We start from the raw sequence: 22,657 nt of genomic DNA, 5'->3' as shown, positions 1-22,657 counted from the left end.
TGTTGAGTTTGATTTTAAGGACATCTGGCAATCGTGTGATAGCAGAATTGACTATCTATTGAGGGCACTAACGAGTGTCAGCTAAACTATATCATTGATTTACAGAAGACAACTTAGATCTGTTTCTCTATAGCAGAGGGGCATGCATCCAGGACTGTGAAAAGTGGTATCAAATCATTTAGACACAAGTGAAAGGAGGAGGGAATTCAAAACACACCTCTGTTTTATGCCATGAGAAATGTTCTCTTACAAGCCCATCCTACAAGCCTCTATGATCTTCTAACAGGTATTAAGACACAGGATCTTCAAGATTATTGGTAATGGGTTCCATACTGGGTTTAGAGATCTTAGTTCATTAGCATTTCTCCAGAAAAATATAACAAGTAAATAGTAGTAAAAACAGCAAATACTGTGTACTCTTCATGACAAATTTTTGTCCCAAAGTGATGGAGAATATGTCAATGGCCGATAATGGACCATCTTTATCTAAAGATCATCTTCACTATACAGAGGATATTAGAGTGAGAAATTAGGCTTGAAATGTCCGTCAACAAAAAAATTGTCAGGGAGATCAGGGGTCCAATATGAGCTTACAAATTAAATCATTAGTACAAAAATCTGTGTAACATTAACTAATACTCTACAGTAGCATTAAAAAAAAAAACTGTGTGAAATTAAATGGAAACAATGACCTGCTCAGCCAATAACGAAGCTAGGCTTGAATATGCGTCTGCAAACTCTGGACCGTACTTAATGGAATCCTTCAGTAAGGTGATAGCTTCTTCTTTTTTCTCCTGGGACCTATAGATAATAAGGAAGATAAAAGAACATCTTTTAATAACACTTTGTTTAAATACTCTGACTAGGCTTTAAAAGCTCATTTCTTTTGGCAAAATATAGCTGATTCACTCTGGATTTTATTGCAAAATGAATTAAATTAGACTGTCTCAAGGTGCTAACAATTTCTTCCTGTCTCTGATTTCTCAGTGGAAAGATGTTAAGATGTAAATGATACTGCAGGTTATCCACTGATTTTTCTACCTTCTATTTCCTGCTATGCACTTTTTGAAAGATTTATTTAATAGTCTGCAAGTTTGTTAACAAGAGACTTTGACTCTCAGAAAAACAATTTCTGGTAGCATTATGTGGGTGGCATGGGGGACAGTTTGCAACGACGTGGATGACTGAGCCCCTGTGGCTGCACCACTGCAGGCTGAGCTCCTGAGCCACCTAACAGGGCAAGCCAGGCCAAATCACCAATGTTAATCTTTGGTTTTAGATCTAACAGAGAAAATTTCATATGTAATTTATGAAATTAGAAAATACTGTGGCCACTGGTTGGCAAAGAATAACTGGCTATTTTATCATCATATTTTCATTAGAAATCAGGGCTGGTTCTGTTTTCTTCATTTGTGTCTTCTAACCATTAAACTCTGGCTTAACAAAGACCCAAGGCCCAAAAGTTATTACCGTTTTCGTGCGTGAAATTTCTCTTTTCTGTTAGTAGCATGGGGAGACATTGGGTCATTATCCTGATATCAATGTCTTTAATGCCAAAAACATACACTTGGCAATGATCAACTTTGCTAGTAATACAATTCCACAAACACTGATCTCTTTTTAAGTGCTAGACATTTTAATTGGTAAAAAAGAAAAAAAAAGTGGAATGAAGAATAGAATCCCTTGAACTATAGAAAGCACACAGCCAAAGCTCTCCCCATTTTTACCAGTTACCAATACAGAGTTGTATGCTTTTCTTCTCACTGTTCATTGGTTAGCAATGGTTATGGACCATATGCTCTTGTAAATTTTCACATAACATTATTAATTTAATTCTTACAACAATCCCATGTGGTAGGTTTTATTGTCCTGTTATTATACTCATTTTTCTAATGAGAAAATTTGGATTCAAAAAAGTCAAGTGATTCATCTATGTTCACATAACCAGTCATCTGAGTGCTTGTCCATCAAACCGTGTCTGCTTACCCTAACCTAACTACTTAGAAACCCATCCCTTATGATCTTGTTGCTCAAAGTATGATGATTCATGGACCAGTATCATCAACATCACCTGGAACCTTATTAGAAAAGTAGACTCCTAGGCCCCATCCAGACCGGCTGAGTCAGACCCTGCATTTTCAAAGGATTCCCAGGGTATCTGTATGCACACTGATTTCAGCAGAACTGCTCCATGAATTATCAAAGGCAGCTGAGACTAGCTCCCGCTACAATCCTCCTACAGCTCCAGTTTCCACAGGATGGAGTTATGTAGAAGAACTTATACTGACTCCACAAGTTCGAGTTCTTAAATGCCAGAAGCAGTTTGTTATAAGGTGATTTCACCTAGAAGGGAATTTCCTATCACAGATCTTGAAAAAAAAGTCATGTTTCCAACACAGACCTTGGAATTAACAATTCAACTTAGCAAACATTTATCATTATCTATTATGTTCCAGGCACTTAGCTATTTCCCAAAGAAGGTGGCTCTCCATGCTATGCTCTCCTTACTAGGGTCTAGCTAACTCCTAAAGGGCTCCTCTTGATGCACAGTCCTGGGCTTGAGAATGAGGTGTAACACCTGCGTCCTTAAGTGGGTTGTCCTTGGGATGTGGCTTTAAGGTTTGCATGGTTATAATAAATTTGCATTATAGCTCTCTTAGTGCCTTCTTGTTGATTTCATTCATTTCATCAACCAACATTTAAAGGGTGTCTGCAAGAGTCTATGGAAGTCCACTATGTTTACATATACTCAGGTTTCTATTCTAAAATATACCTTGAAGTAATTCTTCCATTGGCACATGTTTTTTTAAATGAAAATGTATTTTTTAATCCCGGTAATTTGACTATTGATTTTATGGTTAGCAGAACTCTTCCTCCAAGGATTTCATAAATCTTTACCAACATTTATTTGGAAATTCTCCCAAAGTCCAAAGGATAACATGAACTTAGAAAACTAAGGTTGAGAATTAAGTCCCTAAAAACATAATTCAGCTTGAATATTCTTCAAAATCAGCAGAGATAAAAAACACAACATGACAGTAATGATTTAATGGTTTTCATTTGTAATGGCTCACATCAGTTAGAATGGAAACTTAGATCTTTCATATTTGAACTTAGTGAAATTATTACGTAACACAGTCTATGAATCTAAATTTTTGAGGTCGTCCATTAACATTCATGTGACACAATGCAGGAGTTATCATCAAAGTATTCAAAGGGAACTTGGACTCTAAAAAATGATATCTCTAAAAATCCCTTGAAGGATTGACTCAAAGAACTTAAGAAAAACATTTCATCATGTAATTAGTTTAGTATATGACTATTACAAGATGCAGACTTGCACACAGAGGACATTTCTTCTTGGCTTTGTGCTCTTGGATGGTTCTGCTCTTGCTTGAGAGCCTTTTAGAGTCATCAGGCTCCAAGAGGTCTGGCTATCAAACATCACATGCCACCTTGGCAGATATTCTAAAATGCTTTTTTTTTAAGAAAGCACCAAAAGTTGATAAATGGTAATTTTGTTGTATCTGGTAAGAAAAGGGATAGAGAGGCTATTTCTTCTACAGTCTCTCTTGCACACCCTTTGGTGGGAGCTCATGAAATGGGTGTAGTGTTGATACAATAACTTACGATAGATAATTCATCTAAATGGAAACTTCCTTGGTTATACAGTGATTACAATGTGAAAACTAAAGTTCATTTCAAGCTATTTCTGATTTTAGTAGCATCCCTTTTCATATCCATCTTACAACATGTTGCTGTAATTATTATCCCACATTAAAGAACAGGGGCAACAGTCCTATAATTCTATTGGACTGTTGCAGTCCTGACGGCACCTTACTCAGTTTTGCTTAACACCTTAGTTCACACTTGTAGTTCACACATCTCTTTCTAGGTGCCTCTTTATTCTTCTACTATATACAATTCAAAGAATTTTTTTTCTAGAGCACTGATTTCAATACATTTCCTTATATAAATATTTCTGTTAATGCCCAACTACCTACAGCTAGTCTTACTCTAAGGGAAAACTGGATACTCATATGTAGGAGAAGGAAACTAGACCCGTACCTTTCACCATATACCAAAATCAATTCAAAATGGATTAAAGAATTAAACATACATCCTGAAACAATAAAACTCCTTAAAGAAAACATAGAGGAAACTCTCCAGGAAGTAGGAGTGGGTACAGAATTCATGAATAGGACCCAAAAAGCACAGGCAACTAAACGTAAAATAAACAAATGGGATTACATCAAACTAAAAAGCTTCTGCACAGCAAAAGAACCAATCAACAGAGTAAAAAAACAACCAACAGAGTGGGAGAAAATATTTGCAAAATATACATCTGACAAAGGATTAATATCCAGAATATACAAGGAACTCAAACAACTTTACAGCAAAAAAACATGTAACCCAATTAAAAAATGGGCAAAGGAGCTGAATAGGCATTTCTGAAAGGAAGATATATGAATGGCCAACAGACACATGAAAAAATGCTCAACATCACTCAGCTTCTGGGAAATGCAAATCAAATCCACAGTGAGATACCATCTCACTCTAGTTAGGATGGCTAACATCCAAAAGTAATGGAGAGGTTGCAGAGAAAAAGGAACTCTCATCCACTGTTGGTGGGGCTGCAAAATGGTGCAGCCTTTATGGAAAATGATATGGATGTTCCTCAAACAATTGCAGATAGATCTACCATATGACCCAGGGATTCCACTGCTGGGAATATACCCAGAGGAATGGAAATCATCACACCAAAGGGATACGTGTACTCCAATGTTTATTGCAGCTCTATATACAATAGCCAAGAGCTGGAACCAGCCCAAATGTCCATCATCTGCTGAGTGGATAAGGAAACTGTGCTACATCTACACAATGGAATACTGCTCTGCTATAAAAAAAAAGAATGAAATACTACCATTCACAACAACACGGATGAACTTAGAGAAAATTCTACTAAGTGAAACAAGTCAGGCACAGAAAGAGAAATACCACATGTTCTCACTTATTTGTGGGAGCTAAAAATAAATAAATAAACAAACACAAAAACAAAGGATGGAGGGGAAGAAGACAGAATAACCACAAAAATCCCTAGAACTATTTAAGTCAAGTGAACAGATATGATGTTGGGGGGGAGAGGAGGGGGTGGAAAGGAACATGGGTGGAAAGGGGCATGAAAATCAAGTACAACATATTTTAAGAAGTAAAATAAAAATTAAATGAATAAGTAAATAAATAAATAAAACCCTCTACAATATGGTTCTGACCAACATTCTAAACAAACCCAGGTATCCACTACTTCAGCAAGACTGGGTGGCCTTTGGCATCTATTCTGCAGAACCTAGGAGAACACATAAACCATTGATTCTCTATCTTTACTGTACCTTTAAATCACCAGGATTGGGTGGGGGGCTTTTAAAAAGACCTTAGTGTTCTGAGGTTGAGCCTCTTAATAGGAAGCTCTCCATAGGAATAATGAAAACCATCCAGATTTAAGAATTACATATATAATCTAATCTCCTTGATTTATAGTAGTGGAAACTAAGACTTAGAGAGCCTCAGTGATTTTTGCTGTGGTTCCAAGCTCACCAGTATTGCACTTCTCAGCAGGAGTTCTTGCCACACCACTCACAGATGCTTTTCCTTCCAACCCACTCAACTCCCTGACTCGCCCAACTCAAAGCATGATCCCCTCATCAGAAAAAAATTATATACATATATGTCACCTGTCTTACATACTGGTTTTCTTTATGTACCTCCATAAGAAAAAAGATGGTAGGGAATCACCATTTAGAAGTCCTGTTCTGGCCGCTAAGCTGTCCTCTGTTCTTGAACATTCTGAGTAACTGGTCTCAAGTGTACTTTTCTCCAGGGCCCTGGCATAGCACGTGAAAAGCACCTGTCACTGCCTCTTGTTTTTAAAATTTTTAAAGCTGCATGCTCACAAGAGTCATTCCCTGAATATTTACTCTCCACCAAGAACCACACTAAGTGGTTTATTTTAACTCTCATTAAGCATTATGAATTAAGTGTAGTTGTCTCCATTTTAAAGATTTAGACAACAATATCAACTACCACCACCCCAACACAAATCAAACACTGAAATTTAGAAAGCTCAAGTGATTTGCATCTAATCACACAGCTGCTAAAACACCAGGATTATAAAATAGAACTTCAAGTATAGTCCATTCCATTGAGGCCACACTTGGCATTTCTGCACTCACTCACTGAAATGTTACGCACTCTGTCTGTGACCGTTACTAGAGTTTAAGCTCTTTCTTAGGTAGGACCCTTATCTTATTAATCTTTTTTTTTTAATTCCAGATACTAGTACAGTTATCTGCACATAGTACAAATTCAATAACTGCTAGATTATTTTTTTTTTAAAAAAACATGGTTTTACTATTTTTTTATTTCTAGGTCTTTGTAAATCTCCTTATATAACTTCCCCAATATTCTAATAAAATTTGACAGAAGGGACAATGTAATTACCCATTTTGTATCTTTGTTTCTAGAGCTCTTTAAATAATATTGAAGTGATCCTAAGGAAAACAGAAGCATCCCAAGCCTAACTTAGAACCATAGGAAAATTACAAGCATAGCATCTGCTATGGATTGTCTGTCCCCCCAAAACTCACTGGAGCTTGATCCCTACTATGACAGTGTTAAGAGGGTGGGAAATTAGACAGTGGCAGTGTTGAAAGGTGGGGGCTTTAAGAGGTAATTGGATCGTGACAACTATGCCCTCATGAATGGATTAATCCATCTGTAGAGTAATGAGTTAATGGTTCAGTGGGTTGTCACAGGAGTGGCATTTGTGGCTTTATAAAGAGCACATGAGAGGGCTCTTCCCATTTTCTTGCCATGTGATATCCTGTGTTGCTGTAGAGAGTCACCACCCAGAAGAAGGCCCCCACCAGATGTGTTCGCTGGACTTTGGACTTCCCAGCCTCCAAAACTGTAAGAAATAAATTTCATTTTCTTTATAAATAACCCGGTTTCAGATGTTCTGTTATAAGCAACAGAAAATGGACTGATACAGCAACCATTTATTGAACACATTACTTACCACGCACTGCTAAGAAGCTCATCTGCCTTAATTCTATAAAGTAGTTAAAAGCACAGACTCAGAAACCAGAAAGGTTGGGTTGTGACTCTACTTCTACCATAGCTGTGTTTCCTTAGGCAAATGATTTGACTTCTGTGTCTCAGGCATACAGTAGGTACTATATATGTTTTGGCTTTTACTAGCTCATTTACTGTTTCTAAAACCACCTATTGAAACCTATCTCCTCCCTTCTTTTCTTAATTAATTTTTAAAATCGAGGAGAATGTAGTGTTTTTGAAATTCTTTCATAAGTAATATACTTCCACATTTCAAAATATTTATAAACAATTTAGGTAGGACATCAAAATGATTTTTCTTTACATCTGATACAACATTAGATTTCAATATAATAATCATCATACCTAAATTAACAGCATTGCATTAAGTGTAAAATAACACCAGTTACAAAAAGTCATTACCCCAGGAAGCCTTACTCTGCGGCAAACATAGAGGTCACGAGGCCTTAGTGGCAGACCAACAGTCCAGCTGACATTAGGGCCACAAAAAGGAGAGGCTCTGCATTTTATGGGGTGATTGCTAAAGGTGAATACTTAGGCTAGAAAGAGCCAAGAGCAATTTTGAACCTCTTCTGCAGCCAAGCCAAGAAAGCTTCTTAGAAAACAAAGATTTAAGCAGTTACTTAAAAAGGAAGTGGTCATAAGAGAGGCAGAACATTTCAAGCAGACATTATAAAATTTCTTAATAAGGGGAATTATCCATGTACTCTAATTGTACAGATCACCCCTGGGCCATCATTAGACAGTATTAAAACTTCCTAATGCATTCGTTTTGGCTCTATAATAACTAATATAGGGAAATCAGAAGTCCATTATCAACGCTAGCCTCAAAGGACTACCCTGTTAGCCATTTAAAGTGGATTGACAGGTTAATTTGAAAAGGGAAAAATATTAAAATAACCTTTTTCTCTTAAATGACCAAACGTGATATAGCTTACCAAATCCACAGGTTGTTTCTCTGCATTATATAGAAAAGGCCGGAATTAACTAGCCCATAATTGGTGAACAAATAAATAAAAATCTAACCTCAGTACATATCCTGTCCAGTTAGCCATGGACACAGTTTGAGTTTGGAGTCACGGAAAGGAACACTTTGGAAACCCATGTGATACTAAGGACACCGAGGACTCTCAGAACTTCTGTTAGGGGGTTCAATGGCCACTGATGAAAACATTAGGGATCCCTGAGGAATGAAAAAAGCAGGTCTGGATATGTGAAAAAAACTGCTCCAGTATGAGGCGATATTTACTACTGCCCCTTGGTACCCTGAATTTCCTTATCGGCTAAATAGAGTCACCAGCTGATTTTTGATATCCAGGACCTAAAATATTTTGTCTTCACTTCTCCCTTAGATCAATATCCTTTTGAATTTTAGTGCTTAAAATTCCTAGGTGTTTGGTAAAATTAAGAATTCCAGGCCTTATAAAACCCAGTAAGTCTGGGGTGGTGCCCAGGAATCATTCTTAATACGTGTATTAAGTTGATTCTGGGGCCGAGCCCGTGGCGCACTCGGGAGAGTGCAGCGCTGGGAGCGCAGCGACACTCCCGCCGCGGGTTCGGATCCTATATAGGACTGGCTGGTGTACTCACTGGCTGAGTGCCAGTCACGAAAAAGACAAAAAAAAAAAAAAAAAAAAGAGTTGATTCTGTTGAGGGTGGTCTTTAGCTTAGGCTGTAAGAAACACTGCCCTGGTTTGTAGATGGGATTTGTATGATCAATTGATCCCTTATATGAGGCTAAATGTGACAGGATACTGAAAGCTTAAAAAAAAAAGGTGAAAGACTTCCTTGGGACAATCTGAGCAGAGGAGAAAGGTGGCAGGGGCTGGTTGATTTGCCCCAGGAGAGAGACTTCCAGATGCTAGGTCAGGGGGGAGGTTGGGTGGTGACATTGGGAATATGGCAATTGGAAGAGGCAGTTTTCTCTCTCTTATAAGTGCTCTACTGTGAATGATCTTTACTGTTAATCCATGTCTCAAAGCCTGCGTTACCCTATAAGCATCATAACATAAATAAAAACCTACTAATATTTTACAGTAAAACGCCACTCTCTTGTTTCCCCTAGGAACTTCCAAAAGGCTAAAATTCCTGAGAATGGGTTCCTGGGACCAGTAACATCTTCATCGTTGATTTCATATGAGAAACAATAAGTAGAAATTAGATCTTATTCATAACGTGCAAATTTTTCCATTAAACATTTGTAGTTTCGCTGTGAACTTTCCCTTTGGTTATGCAGAAGTGGAACTGCTTTTCCTGTGTGTTAAGTAAAAACATTTGCATCATCTCACTGTCCTGGCTCTATCTCAATGACAGATACTTAGCAAAAGCAAATAAGGCTTCACCACATTTTCTTTTAGTAATTAAGGACCTGTTAAGTTTGTCATTTAGAAAACTTTTTGGATTCCTCTCTAAAATCTCATGACATTCATCTAAACTGAAAGCAGATGCTTGCTTTGAAAAACTACTGACTTTGGGGGAGGATTTAGGAAATTCCAAGTAACAGAAATAAACGGATTTGGTGATCTACTTGGTAGCAGTGAAATTTCCCATTAACCACAGCATAAAGTTGGAGTGCTGGGCAGCCCTCTTAATTACTAGTCCTTTTTTGGGGTGTTTTTTCATTGTATCTAAAAACGTCTCTCACAAATGAAATAGATTAGGATTTTTGGGGGGCGGGAAGCAAATAGACTTTACCAGTTCTTCTAAAAAACTGAATTGTGAAAGGCAAATTGTAAATGTCTGACTAAGATGACCGTTCCGGAGCAAACGTTTTTCTATGGCTCTAATATCTCTCCTATATGGATAGAGAAGAAAATTGAATTATATTCTATACAGTTTATTTTAGATTCAAGTTAATTGAGCACATCTGGGCAATGCAATGGAAATATAGCACCTAGTTTACTGGGATTCATTCTAATTTTTCTGTTTGACTTTTTACAGAAGCTACAAAAAACTGTCCAGAGGACACAGATTCATATTATGTGGTGAAGAATGAAAAATAAAAATATTTCAATTCAAAATAGTAATCACTATAGTTAAAATTCAGAGAGTAGATCACTTGCCCCCCTCTCATAACTCTCCCCTCTGAGCTAGAAACTGAGGAATGGAAATATGGCAAGTTCTGACCCCGTGCAGCCACAGACAGCAGGAACAGAAAAGCAGCTCACGTAAGGCCTCACCCGGGGGCTGCCACAGAGTAGATCCTGAGGATATGTGAGTCCTGAGTCTCTTCCTTTGCTCCTTTGGAATGGCTCTTGATGTCTTTATTGTCAGCTTGTGAGGTCCCTGCTCTGTTCTCAGGCAGCAGGATATTCATCCCACCGAGACCTTGCTCCTGCATATACAGAGCCAGTTCTGTGCCGTGAGTGCTTGGAGGTGGGCAGAGGGGACACTAGTCCCAAGCGTGTCACTTCAAAGAGCAAAACTAGTCCCAAGTCAGTGTCACTCCAAAGCTCCCGGTACTGGGTATATAAGCTAAGTCCTTTCAGGATTGAGGAAAAGCATAAAAACAATGCTATCAGGTTGGAACCTTATAAAAAAAGGCAGCTGAGAATATCCTGATCTGGCCAGGATTCATTTACCCTGTAGCTATTAGGGATGCTTTTATGATGCAGTTTAGTGCACGTCCCTCGCTTAGGTGATTACTGTCTAAATCCCAGCTCTGTGCTCACCAGCAGAATAACTTGGGTGAGATGCTTCACCTCTAGGAACCTCAGTGGCCAACTCTGTGAAATGTGCATATTCATCTCTACCCTCTCCAGGTTCCTGTAAGTGTGAAATAAACAAGGGTGGTGTGCTTAGCTGAGTGTCTGGCACGTAAGAGGTTGCAATAAATGTCAGCTCCACTTGCTCCTTCCCCACTTGCCAGCCAGATTCCCACCTGCGGTTTCTACCAGAGCCTCACTGATTTCTCAGCAAAGGCAGGATGTTGTTACAGTGCACATACTGCCTCTGAAAAGCAAGGAGACTTTCCAGTTCTTCTCCGGTCTTCTATTTACAAGAGAGACTAGAAGCCTGTAGCCATAAGTATAACCACAGATTCTTGCAGCTGGAGAGCTCTACAGGATCACTTGGTCCCGTTGCTTAATTTAAAGAGATGGAAACTGAGTCTCAAGGAGGTTGAATATTGTCTAACACTGTTAAAATGCACCATCTGCTTCTGATTCATTATTAATTTTATACCAAGAACCTGAGTTCAAATAGGAAGCAAGAAATTATATCCCTGGGCTAATAAGAGTCAATAATAGCTAAAACTTATTTCATCATTATTGGGTGCTAGGTCCTATGTTAAGGACTTACGTGCATTATTGTATTTAGCACTCCAGAAAGATATTGTTACTAGTATTATTTCCATTTTATAGATGAACAATTGGAGGCACTGCAAGATAAAATCATTTTCCCAAGGTCACAAACTATTACACAGGAGAGCTGAGATTCAGACCCACTAAGCGCTACCAGCTGCTAGTCCTGAGGAGCACACCCAGGGGATGACAGTGCCCAGTACGATGTCAGAAAGCACTGGTTTTAGCAGTCCCGCCTCACAGCTTACTGGCCCAGGACCCTGTCCTAGCTGATTCCCTATCTGCAATAGAAGAGCGATGCTGGCCATCCTCTGGCTACCTCGAGTGACAGTTTGTGAGACATGCGGAAGCGCTGTGTCAATCCTCACTCACACGTCAGCTGCTGTTGTTCCTTTTGCTTGGAGGAGGAGGGTGGCAGGAAGGGTGATGGCAGAGAGCCCTCCAGTGATGCCCAGCAGACCTATGGCCCAGCATGAAAGCACTGGCCGGGGAGGCTGGGCCTGTTTGAGGAGGGTAAAAATGGGAGGTAGGTTGGCAGAGTTGATCAGCAGTCACCAGGAAGGGGAAGAGCCATAATGGCAAGCTTGACCCCCCAGGGTGCTTCCTGGGACAGATCCTGCAGGCCACAGGCAGGTGTGGGCCAGTGGTAACACAGAGAACATGCGTATTCCTCTCTCCATCCATCGCATTTCCCCTCCTGGCCCACACAGAGCATTTTTAGATTTGAAAGCATTTTGATCACCTCTAACGACCTACATACCAAATTTAGCTTATGTGTCTGGGCAAAGTTGATCTCCTACTGAGGTGCTTGACACTCTAAAGTAAGACAATGTATGCAAAAAGAAATTTCCAATGATTATCCACATTTCTCTGTCTCTCTCTCTCTCTCTCTTTGCAGCTGGCCGGTGCAGGGAACAAATCCTACACTTTGGTCTTATCAGCACCATGTTCTAACCAACTGAACTAACCGGCCAGCCCTCCCTTATTCTCTTAATTGAATTATTCCTTCTTTAACCTATATATCTCAAGTCATTCCCAGTCATCCCTCAGCACAGGAGCTTAAGGGGACTACATTGCAAATGAGCCCAGAAAAGATTATAAGGGTAAAGAGGGTGGAAAATGATTTTCAGGACAGCGAAGACTACTGAAAACTGTTATACTTGACAAAGCAGTGTGGCCTGTTTAATTATCCTCTGTTAGAAATATTAATGTAAGGAAAGAAAATGATGGCATTCCAATTCCTTCAAGAGAATGTAAACAAAACCGGGAGTTCCTTAAAGCTCACTCTCACCCGCAGTGCCCTGACACAGCGGGCACCTCTCTCAGCAGTGCTTAGTGCAGCCATCACAGCAAAAGCAAAGATGAGGGAAGGGTGCTTCCCCTGCAAACCACAGGATGGATTAAAACAACTCAAGCTCAATTCATTAGTAATCACAGTATGAACGGGTAGAATTGTGGTGGGGAAGAGGTATTCGTAAACATATTTTAACACTTAGCAATCTGTTTATATGCAAATAACTCCCAAATCGTGGAGAAGTAGGTAAACATTCTCATCATTTCCCAGATAATTCAGTTTTGGATAGATACTGACTATAAGATGACAAAAATGTAAATGAAACCCCATTTTAAATGAACTAGAAGAGATCTCACTTCAAAACCTTAGTAACATTCTCTCAAAGGCAGTCTGGCAGGTTAGTGTTTCTCATACACTGACAAGTGGTCAGCCTGGCTGGTGTCTGGGTTAGTTAAACACCGTAGTGGAAAATAAGGAAGAAAGTAGAAGGATTATGGAAAGTCCTCGATGCTAAAATGTTTGGACTATATGTCTATATGCAACGGGTACTCAACGAATTTCTCAGATTTCCCTAAATTTATAGGGAAGGTAGAAGAAGGGCAGGTGTTAGATATAGAAGAGCAAAAAAATGCACTATAATATAAGCAATGAAATAAAGAGTTTCAAAAGCAGGAGAAGGTCAACAGAATCATATCCTTCACTTCTGAGAAATTAAGGGAACGGGCTGAGAGAGCACCTCCCCTAGAGAGCTGTACAAACAGGTGCAAGGGCAGGAGAAGCAACTGGGAACCGCTCTTCTTGCCAATTTCATCAAAATGAAGGAGGTAGGAGAACCAGTTGGGGGAGTCTGGGACTTGCTCAAGTTTCTGGACTGGGAAGAATATTAAGACCTAAGAGACATCCATCATAACAGCTGGGGGAAGGAGAAAGAAACAGAATCAAGAGCACATGTGGACTTTACACTAATGACTGCTAATGGCTAAAATAAAAAGATGAACACCACCAAATGTTAGCAGGAATGTGGAACAAATGGATCTCTCACCACTGCTGATGGAGTGAAAAATGGTACAATTACTTTGGAGAACTGTTTGGCAATTTCTTAAAACATTAAAGAAACATTTACCCACAGTTCTTCTTTATATATTTACCCATGAGAAAATGAACATAGAAAGACTGGAACATGAATATTCACAACAGTCTTATTCATAATAACCCATACCTGTAAACAAACCAAGTATCTCCCACAGAAAAATGTATAAACAAATTACAGCACGTTAATACAATGGAATACTACATGACAATAAAAAAGCAACATGTAACAAAATGGATAAGACTCAAAAAATTATGCTACTTGAAAATATCCAGAGGCCAAAAAAGTACATATTCAATGATCACCTTTAAATGAAGTTCTAAGACAGGCCAAACTAATTTATGGTGAAAAACAACAGAACATTGATTACCTCAGAGGAGGAGAAATTTAATGGAAAGACGTATGTGGGGTCTTTCTGGGATGATGGAAATTCTCTATGTTATTTGGGGACTAATTATAAAAGTATATAAAATTGTCCAGAGTCATTGCATTGAACACTTAAGATTGGTGTATTTTATTGCATGTATGGTTTGCCTCAGTTTAAGAAAGAACATAAACACAGGTGTAAACACTAGCCTCATTGAGGGGGCAAGGTATTCTTCCTCCCATGGAAGAGCAAAAGAAGAGGGGGTCTGTGAACGAGCAGGAGATTTTGCAGTAGGAAGAAGGAAAGCTGCAATAATTCACCTTGAATGACTTGAATATTCTTAGTATAAGTAAGACATGATGCCAACCTCTGAGTGTGTGTACAGGGCACTGAGGAGGAAGACAAAGGGCACATGAACATTAGGAAAACACGAGATGTCATAAAAGACCAGGGGCATGAATCTCTAACAGCTCTTACCTGCTCTCTGGGGTTTTGTTTGTGTTTGCCATGATGCTCCTTCAGAATTTTGTAAGGATCCCTCTCAGCTCAAGATCTGTGATTTTCTCCTCCAGCACTTGACAGACTGGATGAGGGTCTAGGGCATACATTCTCCACAGGAGTGAAAATTGTTTCTTGGTGTGGGGTGGTAGCAGCAAAAAGTCATCTGAGACACTGCAATAGTTTGTTGTCTCCCAAAGCTCAGCCCTACCTCACAAATCTTATTCTTCATATTTAATTAGGGGAGTGGGCAATTAGGAAAAATGTTCAAAAAGCTCCTTAAGGGGGCTGGTGATTATGAAAAAAGTAATTGAGATACTGGTCTAGGGAAAGCAAAATACAGGCAATGGAGTACCTGGGGTTGGCCTGGTCAGATGTGAAAGAGCATAAGTTGATGTCACAGGCATAACAGCTAAATTAGCGATGGGATCATAAATTATGAACACAAAAATCAGAGAGAACAGAGATTCTAACAGCATTCAAGAGCTGGGCCGGCAAGAATGGTGCTCAAGCCCTTGAAGACGGTGGAAGAATGTACAAAAACTTGTGAGATGGCAGGGATTGGGAGGAAGATGGTGTTATGAGATGCTGGATTGAATTTCAAAAGAACTGGAAGAAGGAGATCCGGAGAGAGACAGGTAAGAGTTGGATAAAGATGAGGGGGGAGAAAGCGTAACAGGGTTGGGACTAGAGATAAGTAAAGCTGGAAGTAACCTGGCTACTGATAGGTTACCATGGGAGGGAGGTGGGGAAGTAGGATTTTCCCCCAAGAAGAAGACCTAGAACTTGCCCACGCAAAGCTGAAATACTAATGTACTAGTAAGGGCCTTAAAAAGATTTTCTTGACATTTTGTACTTTCTGGGGCTTCAGTTAAAAAGTAGAGAAGGACTAGTATCTTGAATATACACAAAATAAAAGGTTGTGTGGCCAGTGTAAAAACTATAAGGAAACATATCCAAACATTTAAATTTATTTTAAATATAATAGTTACCCTTCTTTCTGTGTGAATTTCTCTAGAAATTCAGTTTTCTAAAAAGAGCAGACTAAAAAAAAATCCAATTATGCTGTTATCAAATTCATCTGTACAGCTGAATTACTGGACATTCTATTACATTTTTCTCTGAGTTTTGATGATAAGATTTATCATCACACCCATATTTATTAACACCTATATCCTATAATGTGAGTGGAAGGTAGCTTTGGCAATGAGGGAGGTATGACAAGATTCTTTAAGAAGTTCGTTTCATATTCTGTGTCAGCACAAACACCAGCAACTATTTTAATCAAGCATTCACAGAAATATTTTCCCCATACCCTGAATTTAAATATTCTAATATATTCTCTCGAGCCATCAGGGACTTCTGCTCTGTTCATCCATAAAAAGTTTATGCTAATCTTGCCTATTTTCTTTCCTTTTTTTTTTTTTTTTTTTTTGACATTTTAGGTTTCAAGGAAAGCCAACAATAATTAATATAAATTAAGAATTCTGGCCGGGAAAGCTGCTCCTTATCAGCCTCTCACACTGTACATGCACTGCACAGAATCATAATAGATTAGCTTCAAAGTCCAGTGAAATGGTCATGAAAGAGGCCAAATAGATTTGTATAACACTTAGTGAAGTCTGCTGCTGTATGGGTCTAAAGCTGTATGTCACGTAATTTCAAAAATTTAAATGAGTTGCTACAAGATTGCTGGGATGCTCTGACAGAATCACATCTTATTTAGAGCTTCTGGGCTGAACAAAGCCTCATATTTCTCTCAAAGTCAAGGTTATTAATAAATGCCTGTACTGTCTAATATTAGTAGCTGCTAATCACATGTGTATTAAAGACTTGAAATATGGCTGGTCTGATAGGTGCTGTAAGGATAAAATATACACTGGTTTTCAAAGATTCAGTATAAAAAAAGAATGCATACCATCTCATTAATATTTTTAATTTTTCACACGTTAAATTTTTTAAAATTAATTTTTAATGATAACTGCATGTTAAAATAAAAATCTGGATATACTGGGGTTATATAAAACATATTATTAAAATTCATTTCACTTTTTTATGTTTTAAAATATGGCTATGTGAAAACTGTAAATTACATGGATGGCTCTATTTCTGTTGGACAGTGCCGCTCGAGGCTGTATCCCAGCAGTGAGGTAAGCCACCAGGAGGCAGGCAAGTACCTGGTCCCCTTTCTGTCTCTTCTGTTTCCTCAATAAGGGACCTTGGCACATTACTTATTTTCTCCAAATCTTAGTTTCCTCATATATAAAACAGAAATAATAGCAGTGCTTTCCTCTCAGGGATAATCAAATCTAAACTGCTCTTATCTAAAGAGATAATTTGGGTTCTTAGAATGAACATTAAGTTCTGGATTATAAAAAAGGGCACAATTTTAAAAAGTTAACTGTAATAACTCAAAAGTTAACTCAGTAGAGAAATAGGGTGTAAATCTTAAATAAGTAGTAAAACAAATCAAGTCAAACCCAATTTAAAATATTTCTATCCTCTTTTTGCTTTTGACCCATTGCTACTGGCTCGGAAATATATTAATGTAATAGAAGTAAAGCTCAGAGTTATCTAAATATAGATTAGCCCTGCAGTTGTCTGGGTCACCTGTGTGACTTAGCAAAGGAACTTCAGGGTAATGCAAACCAACTTGTGTCTTTAAGAAAGACACAGTCAAGATTGTCCTTTCTCCCCAAAGGCAATCACATGCCGTTAATAGTTTAATATTATGTAATTTTAGGACTGGAGAGCTGTGTGGGCAGCCTGGGTAATGGAGAGTGAACAGTACAAATAGTCCAATGCCAGAGATTCAATCCTAAGCCACAGTCTAGGCCAAGATCACATGAGATCCCTGAACCTTGGTTTCAAAACCTGTAAAATGGAGATGAAGATGGTAATACTGCTCACAACAATTATCAAGGATTAAATAGTGTGTGTGTGTGTGTATATATATATATATGTATATACAAAAACTTATCTGTAAACTGGAAAGTATGACACAAATGTTAGCTAGTATCATTATTTTAATCTACTGGATTCTAAGACTGATCTACACTGAGAGACAGCCACTTTGTTCTATGTTGTCATGTGAAAGAGCAGAAGGTAAACCAGGGTGACTTTGTACACAGAACTTAACTTCTCAGGACCTTAGTGTCCTCTTCTTCCCTATTTACTTGAAAGTGAATTTACACACATTAACACACACATTAGTAAAAAGGATCAATATCTGTGTTAACATGTCAAGGAGTAAACAGGAAAGTAAAGAAAATGCATCATTCTGAGTTCCTCAGGCAATGAAGATTATTTTATTAGGAAAAGGGCAAAAGAACAAACTAAACCACTAGTCTTCAAGGTATTGGAAAGACAGCCAAATGTGCTCTCCAGAAGTCTAGAGGTCGAGACCAATTCAATATGTGGGTCTTCAGCATTCGAAAAGTATAGATCATTACTCTCTGATTCCAGCCATTTTTCACCTTTTAAATTTCCATTTCTGATGTTTTTAACCATTTTTTTTTTAAGTTTGGAAACTGAATTCCATAACCACCACCATTGTTATTACTATCATTGCCAGGACCATCACCAACATGTCCAGATTTTATATTTATAAAAACAGAAGATGTAAAAATACCCTCGTTACTTTGGTCTTCAATAACACTAATCACATTATCAACCCTTATCAGGGCAGTGAGTGAAAAGCAAACACCAGTGATTATGCCTGAGAGTTATTTCTAAGAGCAAATGTCACCACACTAATTCCCATTATTAATTCCAGGCAAGCCTCACATTGTTTCGTACCTGTAATACAAACTGAGTATATGGTTACACCATTTGGTTACACCTTTGGAGAACACTGCATTTCCCAAAGTACACTACTAAATATTTGTCTTGGTAAATGCCTTACCAAAAAAAAAAAAAAAAAAAAAAAAAGCCTTGGAAATGCTGTATCCCATAGTCCCTTCTTAAAGATTCACAAGGCATATTAGCATATTAAAGCTTCTTGCAATAAATATTTTTTTTGGGGGGGGGGGCAGCTGGCCTATACAAGGATCTGAACCCTTGACCTTGGTGTTACAAGCTGAGCTAAGTGGCCAGCCCAATAAATGAATTATCTTTGCTTAACTCAGCATATCCTAAATTTATTTGACAATGTAACCCTTCCCAATTTCCACCCCTTTACAAACAATCTATGAACATCTCCCAGAAGTAGTATTTCCAGAAAAATGCTCTAAGCAATCCTCTTTTTGATTGATAAGGGTTAGAATTAATTGAGACGAATATTATATTCACCCAAAGTTTGAAAACTCTAATTATTGAGCTTTAGGAAGAGGCAACAACAGTGTAATCAAATGAGTGCTGGGAAGGAAAGGATTTCTTGAAATCACAAGGCCACCTGATAGACATTCCACTTACTTAAGGAGATTCCCAAGATTGAAAAGAGCCCGGTTATGCTGTGGGTGTAGCTGGAGAGCCCTTTGATAGTACATCTTCGCCTCTGCCGTGTCTCTAGTTAGTGTTCCAAGGTTGTTCAGCGCACTTGCATGGCGTGGATACAACCTGAAAAATTAGAAATATTAAGCCATGATTGTTCAAAAACTTCTGAGTTGGGCAGAATTTGCTTGTTCTTTTTGCCCCAGGCATGTCACAACCAAAATGAAACACTGAATCTTTCCTTTATTCTAATGGGTTGTCTGTGTCAAATCTTGATGGTCCAACTATTTTTGCAGTTGAAGGCATAGAAATACGACATGGAAACACATATCTGACACTTACTGGTATAAATATGAGGGTACTTCAGAAAGTTTATGGAAAGATTCATGTTACCTTTTAATTCTATTCTTACATGAACTTTTGTAGTACCCTTGTAAATAACCCCCCAAAATTTTAGTCTTTGGATCCTACAATGACTTTCACCTTCCTGTGATAGAAAATCCTCCTTGCCTCAGGTGTTGAGTTTCTGGCCTGGCCAGACTGTGGACTGACCTGTACAGTGCCCACTATTAACACCAGATGCTGGGAGTTCCTTTGCTGAGGAATCTTCATGAACATCTTTGGACTGAAATATTATAGCACGACTGCCATGATGAGAAAGGATGATATGTAATGTCTTCCCATAACAATAAACTTGATCTCCAAAATAGCTCCCCACCTTGACTCTCATTTCCTCCCCTACTGCAATTTGGCTCCCTCGGACCTAATACAGTTCTCAGACTGAAAAGCTCGAGAACTTAAAACACTTAAAAATCAAAAATTAAATAAAGCACTATGAAGCAAAAAACAGCATTCCTAATGCTCAAAAGTAAATGAAAAAGAGGATGTAGTGTACATCAGTAAACCAAATTTATGTTGATTAAAGTTGAAAAGGGAATCAATTTACTTCCTTAACTCAGAACTATAGAGAAGCCAAATTAGTACAGCTACATAATTCAGTTGTTTCGGATACATTTAGAGTGGGCATATCTAGCAGTCTAATAGGTTTGCTCTATATCTGTCACCCAGAGTACTTAGAATAAGCCTGTGGATCTGGCTTTTACCATAGAAAAGCCAAGAAAATGCCCAATTAATAAAAACAGGATCTATACTTGTCATGTCTCTTGACAGTCAAACACTATGTCTGCCCCTTGTTCTGTACCTTTTAAGAAGATCAATTTAATCTGGGGACAGAAGGGGTTCTATTAAAAGGCCAAAGAAGACAAGGCGCATAGCTTTTTGGTCTTTGCTCAACACAGAGTTTCCTAAGCTTATCTGGCCCTTCCCTACTAACTTAAAGAACAGCTATGAACATTCCCTAGATGCTCCTCTTGACTGACAAGAAGTAGAACCAATTCAAATGAACACGACATCGGGGCGTTAGGGAGAAACTGGGTAATGGACACAGAGAATGATTATGATTTGTAATGATGAACATGCTATCAATACTGATTTGATCATCACACATGTACACAAATACCCCATAAATATGTATAATCAATTATGTTTCAAATATAAAAAATAAATAAAAGCAAAACAAAAACAAAACAAAAAACCATAAATACTACATCACCCAAAGCTTGAAAGTCCTAATTACTCACTGGCTTCGGAGGCTGTTAGGAGAGAGATTTAGAGGAAGTCGGGCAAAAGAAAACACACTCGGCCAGCACATGTGCTGTTGTCTGCTTCTCTCTGGTCTCCTTTAATTAGCACGGACAACTTTAGGGTCCCTGACACTGGCCCCTTAACACCCAGCCTCACAGTTCCTGGGGGATAAGGGCTTGGTGCTCTGAGAAGTCATTAGAGGACATCAGAGCTAGGATGAGAGACAAAAAATGCTCTTGTACCTGTCTACTCCCTCCATGCCCAGGACAGTGTCCTGAGAAGCTTGTTTTTAAGAATTACTTTGGAAGTGGTAGCATCACAGCCAGGACTTAAATTCTAAAGAAGCTTTTGCTTTTGTTTGTTTTTGATGTTGAGCAAATACTCTGACCTCCAAAAGACTTAAGGGGTATCCAGGGACCACGGTAAGGGCAATTTCTATGCTTGCTTCCTTTATGGCCAGCAGTGATGGAAAGCCAATTTGGGACATGTGCCTTCCTTCATCTCAGAAGAGGTAATTTCTTAAGGCTTTTTCTCTTCCCTTATTTCTTCAGGCTTTGGAGCCTTTGAAATAAATGTCTGAGGTAAAAACACTAACTATGGGAAAGGACAGTCTAAATTCCATAAGAGCTTCCACAGTGGGCTCACCGATATGTTAAGGTCCCAATCTGCCCGCCAAGCACCTGGTCCTCTCCAGCTGGTCCTCAGCCACCTTCCCGGACTCATGATCCTGTTGCCATTTGAATGAACAGTCATGTACTTTCAAAGTTCACTGACTACAGAAATAATTTTCTCTTTCTTTTTCAAATCAGAAACAGGATGCAAGTCCACCCTGAACTCTCAAAAACAAAAAACAAGCAGTGAGCAGCGCAACAAATAGAAGCATTACGAGAGAAAGGCCCTTAATATGCCTTGCTTCTAAGAACCGGTCTGCAGTTGGCAGAAACATGAAACTTATGAGGAGAGCACTTTCTGGCTGTGTTTATGAGGAACCCCAACTCGACTCTTCAGGGAAGGAGATTACTGGTATCTACAGTGATTTACTGATTCTATGGCCAAGCACAGCTCTCTACCCAAAAAATGTGCAGATATTCTTTATATCGAGTAGAAAGGATCTGCTAGCAATATCCTCTCTCACTGGGTATCTGATTAGGTTCACCTAATCACAAACAAGCATTGCATTCTTTATGAAACAAAGCTGAATTTCATTAAAAGGATTCTTAACAACCAGGTCAGGAAAAATATCTTTAAAAAAATGTATATAGATGTAAATATTTTCTAAAAACATATACTATTTTCCTATTTACTATAGACCTATGCAAGGACAAAATTTACTTCATGTGTTTATTTTTTAAATAGACTTAGCTTGGATCTAATTCAACCCTGAGGCCTCCAGGAGGGAAACTGTCTATTGGAAAGATGTATAATTTAAGAGATGACTATGTTGCTACATCAGTTGTCAGAATAAATTAAGTGCATCTTGCCTTTGACTTCTACAGGTATGTTTTGCACAAGTCCTAGCTGGTAATTATTCCCTTCCCCATCCAAGAAAACTTCAAGAAAAGATTCACTGAACAGGGGCAAAGTGATAATTTTTCAGGCCTACTTTTTAAGAATAATATAAACAGTCACTGAATTTTCTTCCTCACAGTCTTAGTCAATATTTATATTGTTTATGAGGACTCTCTTGCTATTTCTTTATTATTATTATCATTTCAATGATTTATATTTTAAAAATTTATTTTATGGAGAAAATGTGTTATAGTGTTAAATAGTTCTGGGGTACAAGGAAACTTAGTTTTCTCTCTTTTAAAAAAAAGATGTAGGTACAAAGATACAGTTCCATGCACTGAAGAGAAATTTTTTTGGCCGGCCCTGTGGCGTACTCGGGAGAGTGCGGTGCT

General features: G+C 38.5%; 1 protein-coding gene across 2 annotated transcripts in view; it reads right to left on the bottom strand.

Moving 5' to 3' along the window:
- Nucleotides 1–22,657, bottom strand: part of TMTC1 (transmembrane O-mannosyltransferase targeting cadherins 1) — a 281,941-nt gene that overhangs the window by 38,744 nt on the left and 220,540 nt on the right. For both annotated transcript variants that reach the window (XM_063074874.1, XM_063074875.1), the window contains 2 exons: nt 19,095–19,238; nt 693–801 (listed from right to left, as the gene is read on the bottom strand). In XM_063074874.1, coding sequence (XP_062930944.1) covers nt 693–801; nt 19,095–19,238 — 253 coding nt within the window. The remainder of the gene's footprint in view (nt 1–692; nt 802–19,094; nt 19,239–22,657) is intronic.

The sequence above is a fragment of the Cynocephalus volans genome, chromosome 12 (genome assembly GCF_027409185.1).
Source record: "Cynocephalus volans isolate mCynVol1 chromosome 12, mCynVol1.pri, whole genome shotgun sequence".
NCBI lineage: Eukaryota > Metazoa > Chordata > Mammalia > Dermoptera > Cynocephalidae > Cynocephalus > Cynocephalus volans.
The sequence above is the reverse complement of the archived record's forward strand: the minus strand, read 5'-3'. Positions and strand labels throughout refer to the sequence as shown.